Source organism: Montipora capricornis, chromosome 6 (genome assembly GCF_036669925.1).
Source record: "Montipora capricornis isolate CH-2021 chromosome 6, ASM3666992v2, whole genome shotgun sequence".
Taxonomy (NCBI): domain Eukaryota; kingdom Metazoa; phylum Cnidaria; class Anthozoa; order Scleractinia; family Acroporidae; genus Montipora; species Montipora capricornis.
The window spans coordinates 45,983,363-45,993,115 of NC_090888.1; the positions used below are offsets into that span (position 1 = coordinate 45,983,363).

The 9,753-nt window shown below is 38.3% G+C and overlaps 1 protein-coding gene across 1 annotated transcript in view; it reads left to right on the forward strand.

Annotated features, from left to right (window-relative positions):
• The first annotated feature begins 1,818 nt into the window (after positions 1-1,818).
• Positions 1,819-9,753, forward strand: part of LOC138052284 (5'-AMP-activated protein kinase subunit beta-2-like) — a 10,276-nt gene continuing 2,341 nt past the window's right edge. Inside the window, exons 1-5 of the mRNA XM_068898689.1 lie at positions 1,819-1,845; positions 2,962-3,135; positions 4,371-4,548; positions 5,616-5,709; positions 6,207-6,330. Coding sequence (XP_068754790.1) covers positions 3,018-3,135; positions 4,371-4,548; positions 5,616-5,709; positions 6,207-6,330 — 514 coding nt within the window. The 5' untranslated portion in view covers positions 1,819-1,845; positions 2,962-3,017. The remainder of the gene's footprint in view (positions 1,846-2,961; positions 3,136-4,370; positions 4,549-5,615; positions 5,710-6,206; positions 6,331-9,753) is intronic.

Sequence of the window (9,753 nt, forward strand, 5' to 3'; positions counted from 1 at the left end):
GCACACCTACTTTGAGCTACCTTTACTGGTACACATCAAAGATCCATTCTAACCGATGCCCTTAGTGTTCTCCCAGATCTCGGCACTGTTGTTTCACGAAGCCTCAGAATATAGCCAATTCATCTTTACTTAGGAAGAATTCATCATTTGAATCATCTCAAGACTCACAATCATTGCCACCACTGTCCTTCTCATACTCTTTTTCCTGTTCCCATTCGGTACGCCAGTGGCGGATCCAGGAGAGAGGCCCAGCTGGAGCCCCCCACCCTTATTTTTGGACCAAAGTCACCAAAACTGTGAAAGGGCAAAAACAAAATGTTTGAGAGCGAGCCTCCACCTTACCTCCAGGTCGCCACTGTAGGTGTCGTAGGCAGAGTAGTTGGAGTAACAAATTAAATGTACAGTCACAGATATCAGAGTTCTCACAACTTTCAGTATCTGAAGTTGATGAGGTTTGTGCGCCAGCCCTTTCCGTCTGATACAGACAATATGCAGGGGCTCTTGCATATAACACTAGGGGGCAGAGCGCCGGCTTTGTCATAGTTGTTTCACTCCGAACAGTTCGCTGGCGAACTGATCGGAATGGTTCCACTCATTCTCGCATAAGCGCTTGCTTGTCTTTCGCCATTTCAACTGAAGGTAGGGGTGTCATGAGTGCAACATCGCCAAAACGCATCTTACACTCTAGTGCAGGATAATATGATGACGGATGAGTGTAACACTTAGCAGACCATTTAGTGGCTCTTTGACGATAGTCCCGAAGTCGACTGCATACCGCAAGAGACTAAATGTCTCACTCTGGACGTGGGAAACGGCATGCAAGTCGTACCAGGAGCCCATTTGGACCGTGCAGAAAACGAACGAGAAACTCTGCTGGTGTGATCCCTCATACAGCGTTTAAAACTAGCATGCAAGTTTTCTACCATGGCAGATAGCAATGTCGAGTGGTCGAGATCGGACAGGTGGTATGCAGGGTAATTCATTATTGTCTCTTCCAGTGCATGCATTCATGCCCTCGTGAAACATGTCAAGGGACCCTTGCGTTAAACTTGAAATTGTTCCTTCGGGGCCATTTGTGGATTTATCTTCAATACCAAATGTGGCTTTTACACTCTCCACTGTGCTCTGTATAGAACTGTCAACTCTACTAACGCTGAACCTCGCTGCGGAGATAGTAATGCTGTCAGGGGCAGGATGCTTCGAATGAATACCAAATAGGTCGTACCAGGAGCCCATCTGGAGCGTGCAACTTCCATACGGCGTCTGTGAAACGGCGTTTTCACAAGTAGGTCTATTTTTAGACTAGCCCGTCCCGCGAATTAGGTCAAAATACAAAGGCAGTACCGGTTCGGTGACCCTATGACGTCAGCTTAATTTCTTGTAATTGGTCATCAGGCTCCTGTGGGAGTCTCATTCGCGGGAAATTCAATCTAAAAATAAATGCATGGGTTATTGAGTTGACGTATTTACACGTAATTGTCAAATGTGAAAGTTTGTTGGGTGGCCATAGTAAGGCACGTTGCACTGTAACATTTAACATTAGAAAATTCCTGCTTTTAACCCTTACTCTAGACCCCATCTAAACCCCCAAAAACGACAGAAGACTCCAGCGAGACAAGGGGGTTTTTATGGAGATGTGGAAAAAAGACTAATGATAGTGAAATGCTAGATTAAAATCAATAAAATAACGTTTTTTTTCTTGTAACGTTTGTTGTTGTAATAGAGGAGTCACAGGAGCCGTCAACGCGTTGAGCCCGTGGTCATTGGTTACTGTGGTTTTTCTTACAATTTTTCGGACGTGGCCTGGGCTCAACTTCCATCGTTTCAAGCTTTTGAGTTGAAAGGGTGAGTATTCGATTGTTCCTAATTAATCTCAATTTATTTAGAAATCTTCTGGGTAGTTAATGTCGGAAACCACGTCAGCTTTATCAGTTCTCCTTTGGTAGGTTCCACTGTATGTGAAATAATTTCTGCAGAAAACCAGCGAGAAACTCTGCTGGTGTGATCCCTCATACAGTGTTTGAAAATTGGTGCCATGAACTCCAGTATCATCCTAGACTGGTTGTATCATTTTTGAGGTCCAAGCAACTAGGCTAGTGTATCATTTCGTCAGAACTGTAACAGGGAATAAATTTTTAAGTTTTGATGTGATGTATATTTTTACGTAAAGATGTAACAATTTACAGCCATACCTCTGTTTCGTTTGAGAGGGTTTGTAATGAGTGCCTGTGACAATAGCACGGGCCTCCCCCAATGCATACTGAGTGTAATTCTTGGACTTTAGTGATGTGAGGATTGAGTTTATAAGTTTTCTTTCGAAGTTAAAATGGTACCTCTATTTATTTAGTAAAGATACATGGCTGAGGAAAAAGGTCCCGGGATAATTATGAACAACTGGTTTCTTAATAATTTGAATTTTTTGTGTTTACAAGAGCTACAGTAATTGTAATGTTGGGCTACTCTTGTGACTGTTGTCCACTTTCTCCTGGATAGCAGAAAACAAAATATTCTGCACTTTGATTTATTAATTTTAGATAACCTTGTTGGATTACATAAGGAATAGACAAAATATATACTCCTGATAGAACCACAATCAGAATTAGCTTTTAGAATTTATTTTAAAGACCACGCCTGCTGCTAATGCTGTTTAGAGGCAACTTTCAGTCTCAGACCTTCATGTTAATATTTACGCAATGCTCTGCCAAGCACAAAAATTTGGTTAGTGGTCATTTTATACAAGGTCATTAACCCTTTGACATCCAAACCGGCCTAAACCTGCCAAACTTAGTATTTTACTCTGTCTAACACCAGACAATTTTACTCGTCAATGGGGAACCCCTGGGAGTCAATGGGTTAATATGCCTACATGTATGTCTGACACTTTGTTTCATTCATGTTACGTTATAAAGTGATTTAGTCAAGATTTATGCAATAATTGTTGTATTAAACCCTATTTCACAGTTTGACACAAATCACCTACAACATAACTACCATTGTGAACAGGGAAAAGAAATAGAATGGGAAACACAGGATTAGGAAAACATAAGGATGTTCACAGTTCGGATTCAACTCTAGAATTTGAAACTGGAAAGAAAATGTTCCCAAGTGAGCATGAGGCCAAGATAATTTTATCAGGTGAGTAAAATTTCTGCGTGGCTACATAATGATGTGGAAAATAACTGGCATTTGAGGGAAAAAGCTCTCGAATGGTGTTACGTGTAAGCTAAAAAGATGGGCTGAGTTTACCCCTAAAATGCGCCAGATACAACCATTTGAAGTCACATTTTCAAAACATTTTAGGGGAGTATGCCCCGGAGCCCCTTACCGGGCAAGGGTCAGATGCCTACTACTTAAGCCATCTTGCCAACTACTCAAAACCATTTTGACTGTGCTGGACTCCCATTATTCATGTACTTTCACAGCAAAGACTGTCAGTGTTTCCACAGTTACCTGAATACAACTGTTACAAAAAAGCAACTACTGAAAAAGGATGTTTGACAGTGCTGAAAACTTATTCAATCTGCCAATCAGTAATCAGATAAATAAATGAGGAATTAACAATTGCATGCATATTGTTTCATATGTACAGTATGTAATTGCCTTTTTTGTTGTTGTTATATCAAATTGTGTGCAGTAGCTACAGTACATGTAAATTTCAAGAAATGCACTTAAATATAACTTCCACAAAGAACTGACTGCCTTCATTAATTCTTTTAATATATTGTGTATAACATGTAAAATTTATTATCCAACTGTATTTAGTTATGGTATAAGAAAACACACAAAATGAGTACAAATATTCCACGATGTGGTACATACTGTTAGTATTGTTGTACACTTGGTTATTGTACAGTAGAAAACTGGTTTGACTAGTTTAGGTCCTGACGTTTGCCCCCGTGCTTGCATGTCACGCAAAAACTGTCACATGTTCTTGGTGGTCATGCTGCAAATTAGTGCAAAAATGATGGATAATAAATACAGTAGCTTTAATTAGATGTTTTGGTGTGTACTATCGCTGAGTATTTCTACTCTTTGTTTGTACATGTAAATTGGGCGAGATTGTCAAAATACAGCACAACTCATAAAATACTCAGCGATACTACACATCAAAACATCTAATAAAATACAGTATATGTACACGTACCCCCACCAACAGTTGTTTTCATCACGTGCTTCTCCTGATTTCATGGTGATACATTTACTTGTAACCAAATGAAAGTGGTGTATAATAAAAAAAAGACTATGATTATAATATATATTATTAAAAACTATTGGCTAATGTAATGCTAGAGTTGAAATGATTGGCTTAGCCATAATAGTATATGAGTTACAGTGTATGATACCATACTCTACAAAATATTCCTTTTTAGCAAGAGAACCAGACTTTGAGAGTCAAAGTGATTATGAATTTGAAGATGACCTTATGGAACCTGAACCACCACAAAAAAGAACTGTACCAACAGTATTCATGTGGGAAAATGGTGGCAGAGAGGTTTTACTCTCTGGGAGTTTTAACGACTGGAAAACAAGGATCCCGATGAGTCAAAGGTTTGTACATACATTTATATTTAAAATTTCTGGTCATGGTTGTCAAGTTGTTATTTATTCATCACTATCACAACATAAATTGTCTAATCACGACCAAAATATTATCCATATTATCAAACTGCGCCATCCTGTACTGCAAAGAACTGCTGGAAGTAGAGTGTGTTACGTGTCTACAGTCATTTTTTTCTAGCAGATCATCAGCTGATGATTTTATACAATGTCGTGTACTCTTGGGAACAATTTGGGTGTTGTACTCAAATGCACTTTTAGGCTAAAAGCATCACCATGAACCTTGGGCAGAAAGGTCAAAGGTGGTGATCGTGGATTGAACTCACAGTCATGTTTTGAGGCAGCAGTCCAGTAGTGGTGCAAGCTGCCTGATTTGCTAACTACATTTGAAGTGTGTGTATATCTGCAAAAGGTCTTTTGGGTCAAGACAGATGAAATACATTGCACACAGCTGACAGAATGCAAAGGGCATGCTATTTTAACATCTTTATGTCTTGCCGTCAAAATTGAATTTAAAAAATTAATATTTAAGTACTCTCTCTGTCAGTGAATAAAAAAGCCAATTTGAAAATTTAATGATCATATTGGTGTTGTGTTCAAACACCCTAATTTGATGCTCCAGAATGCATTTCCTGCATTCTAAGAGACCCAAATTTCAAAATTTTCATGCGGTAGGATGCCCCCCGGACACCCCTACAAGCTCATGCTTTTGACCCTTGGAAAGCATGCCTTTGGTGTGTGTTGTCCATTCTTTGCCTACTCCTCAAGTTTTGCCGCCTACTAAAATTCTTATTGAAAGCCGGCTGTGCTGTGGTATGCTTCAGGAACATACTATTATACAGTACATTAAACAAGGCATATAACAGTTGTAGCTACCAGAGGTGCAATGTGTATGTTCTCTCTACCCTTTGACTGCTGGGAAGGGTGCCCAGCAGGGGCAGTTTTTGTCTTTTCCTCTTTGTTGTTTCTTTATTATAATAAATTGCTTTGTACATTATGACAATGATTAGTGCATTGTTATGATAATCAGTAACAAGTAGATATCATGATTATTCCAGTCAGGGAGAGTTTTCAGCCATAATTGAGCTACCTGAGGGAGAACACGAATACAAATTCTGTGTTGATGGGCGATGGATTCATGACCCAAATGCTGTAAGTAAAATTTGAATGTGTTACATGTTCATTTTAGCTTATTAAGAATGAATGGGATTTTTATTACTTAGGAATTACTTAGCTGTTTAACTATAAATTTGCCTCAAATTGGCTTGGTCCAGATAGAACTTCCCACTAGCATCAGTTTATGTATTTATTTGCATGTACTGTATGGATAGGATGGTGAGAATGATACTAGACTGATATCAGAACGTACCGTACCATGATAGCTTTGAATCATTACAAAGAAATCAAGCAAGGGAAGCACATCCTATGGTTTCAGATAATGACAATGTTTTTCAAGGCAAAGGAAAGGAAAAAACAACTAATCTGAAGAATTTTTCACTAAGAAAAAATTTTAACTGCATCATATTGTCAGTGAGTGAAATGTTGCCTTTTTTTTTTAAAGCAAAGCTGCTTAATGATTAAAATAATAAGTTTGTTGACAATAGTTTTTCGATTTGTTTGGAGAACATCATTTTCTGTATCTCTTGCAGCCAACCACAAATGATAATTTTGGGGGTCGCAATAATGTGATTAATGTGCAGAAGTCTGACTTTGAAGTATTTCAAGCTCTTGAATCAGATGCTAGCGCCAGTATAGGGTCTGCAGGATCAATCAGTGAGTACAGGGGTTTTACGAAAACTAAGACCCTCGAGACCTAAGACCTAAGACCTATGACCCCCGGGTTTCAGTTTTCGTAGTATGAAAACTAAGACCCCTTGTGAACAGTGGAGATTACAGGAAAGGAACCCGGAAGAACTTATTTGGGCGTTGGATACATTGTCTCCAGGGATGTACGGCTTTAGGAGCTGGCTTAATGTTATGGTTGAAGATGTTCATTGTTGCAGGTACAAAGCTGCAACAAATATAAGTGTTTCTTGGTGTCTTGCCTCCTTGTTTCATATCATTCTATGTCTAAAAATTAAAATCGCAGTGAATCGACAGAGTTATTGAAGGTAAATTTACAAACACCTGCCATTTTGAAAGCAGACATGGCCCTGGCGACGAGGTTGTGAGTGGCTTCTACCTTTTGTGAGAGACAGTTCTTACTCTGACTAACAAAGTGGATTTGCTAAATGAAGAAGATGAAGATCTTGAGGAGGAGATTTTGCACAGCAACAAATTAAGTCTTAAAGAAGCTGCTTGTAAACATGTGCTCATTTGAGGGCTGTGACAGAGAGGATGAAGATGACTAAAATAATTTATTAAAACTTTATAGTAGATTTTATTTTAGGTTTTCTCAAACATTAAGTCGTTGAAAACAAACCATGATTAACAGACTGTAGAAGTGCTGCGAAGCAAAACTATGTTCTACTTTGTTGTAATGTTGATGAGTCACGCTCAGGAAAAAAATTGTGTCTTCCGAACTGGGAACAGGGTTTACACCATTCCAAGAATGATGATACAGTAATTCCTTTTAATGAATGAATTTCTTTTGAATGATGTGAATATTATTGGTAAACTGTAGTGTAGAGTACTGAAGATAACTGACGATTTAAAAAAAATAGCCAGGCAAGTTTTTTGGAAATTAATATTAACTTTATTTGTTTAATCTTTGTGAAGTGAGGTATGTGAAACTGATGAATTCAAAGTATATATTTAAAGTTAAATATGAAAAGTGAATGTTATTATCACTGCATAGAATTTCCTTTTCATGCGTCAGAATCCGGGAAAAAAACACTTCCAGGGGTCTGTTTTTCAAATATTTTCTGTCTGGTCAGGAGGAGAATGCCCCCACATGCCCCCTCGGCCTCAGGCCGTGCGGGCCTTTGCTATGTGGGCGGTGGCCATGTAAGAAATGCTACGGCTGACACCTTTCATGAAACAGCATCTAAAAACATTATACTTATTGACAACCCTGATCTCCATACATGGTTTAATTTAAACAGACACAACGCCACATGTGACACGCTTGAATGTTGTGTGACAGAAAAACAAAAACAGCGACATTCGTTGATGCTTACTTATTGGCACGGAAACTAAAGATACATGTAGGATCTTTCAAATAAGGATAAACTTAGTCTGTTAACCCTTTGGTTGTAACGGTTAACACTAAAAATGTGATATTTAAAATAATTATTTTGTCGATTTGTTATTCTGCCTCCGGTATCAAAACAAGTCCACAATGTCGCCGTAAGTCACGCAACAGTGGTACTGTCTATGAGGTTGTGGAGAGTGGCAGGCGATTTTCTAGTTTATAATTTATAACAGAACTATTTAAGTAGTAATTTTATAGTTTCTGTAAGTTATCACATGTTTTGTTTCTGTATAATTATACTGATTTCAATGTTTCTTATAAAATTAATAATGCGTCAAAGTACTGGAATAGTGCAATGTACCCCCACCCCCTAACAGATGATATTTCACATCCTCATTGTAATAAGCTGAGAAATAAGCTTGTGAATGAGACAAATGCGGAGAAACTTCCAGAAAATCACTTACAGTCATGTATCTCCTACATGTAAAACTATTCAGTCCCCTATCAGGCATCATAATAAAATTGACCATCTACCAGCATCTGTTTATTGTTTGGGTGACTTATGGCTAAATTGTGGACTTGTTTTGAAACTGGAAGATGTGTACAGACAAAAAAATGCGTGTATCACATATTTAGTGGTTACAACCAAGACATGGACTCTTCTTATAAGCAAAGGGTTATTCCCAGACTAAGTTTCTCATTATCCGAAAGACACTATCTTTAGTTTCCGTGCCACTTTTTTTCTGTCACGCAACATTCAAGCTTATCATGGCGTTGTGTCTGTTTAAACTCAACCATGTGAAGAGAAAACATACAGCGCCCAAATCTCTGACTAGTGGTAAGTTTTCCCAGGCATGTTTCTTTCCCATAATTTCCACTAAGCAACACCCTTATCTTAGTTTTCTTACGAAGGCTAAGAACCGGCCTTTGTTTTCGAGGGTCTTAGTTTTCGTAACACCCGTGAGTACAGTGGTGTTAAAAAGGATCATTTATGGGGATATTGTTTAGTACAGTATTGCATTGCACGTTCTGTACAATTCATAAACCACCGTTACGTAAGATTTGCTATTACAGTCGAACCTCTCCTTATGGACACCTCTCTAATACGGACAGTTCACTTGGTCCCGAGAAAATGCCCATACATTCTTTGAAAAATAACTTCTATAATACGGACCCTCTATAATATGGACAACGGACACAAAATCTCGGCCCCAGAGAGAAAATTCATAAAAACTTAACCTCTTTATTACGGACACTCCAATGATGACAGTTCTTATTCAATACGATTTCCTGTTTGTCTTTACATATCATTAAGTGTAATCAATTGTTTCATTGTTCATACGATAACAGTATCATTTGTTTTCAATCAGTAAAAATTATATATCGACATGTCATTGCCATTTATCATCAAGATTTCTTATTATTTGAAGACTCTCCAGTTGCTGCTTTCCTTTTTCTCCCTCTTTCCTTCCCGTCATTGAATCAAATTTGGCTGATGAGTTATGCAAGATTATTTCAAAAGCTCAGTCGTTGTATGTCAAAAAACGACTAGCGAATGCTGTTCAGAAGAACATCACAGACTTCTTAATAACAAGGAACTTTCATTAAATACTCTACTGTATGTTAGTGTTCGCTACACTTGTTACTGTTCTGTTATGTTACTGCTCGGAAACTGTATTACAGTTTGCCATATGTTTTTGGAATTGTACAGCTTGTATAGTAACGATTTGTGCTGTCCATTATGCACCTCAAAGACTTGTTTGGGCCAGTTTTGATTTAAAGAACACTTAATACCATCAATGGAGCCTTTGAAGTGACGTAATATTCATGACCTCTATACAACGGACACCTCTCTAATACGGACACTTTGCTCTGTCCCTTTGGTGTCCGTATTAGAGAGGTTCCACTGTAATAAAAACCAGCTTAACGATAGATAATGATTATAACAGTCAAGTTTTCCTGGAGGGGTCTGGGAAATTTTAAAATGTAACACTTCACAAAATGTTACATTCCCCTATTGTGTCCCGAGGGTCGGGGGTGAGGGGGTCATGTGTCCATTTCGA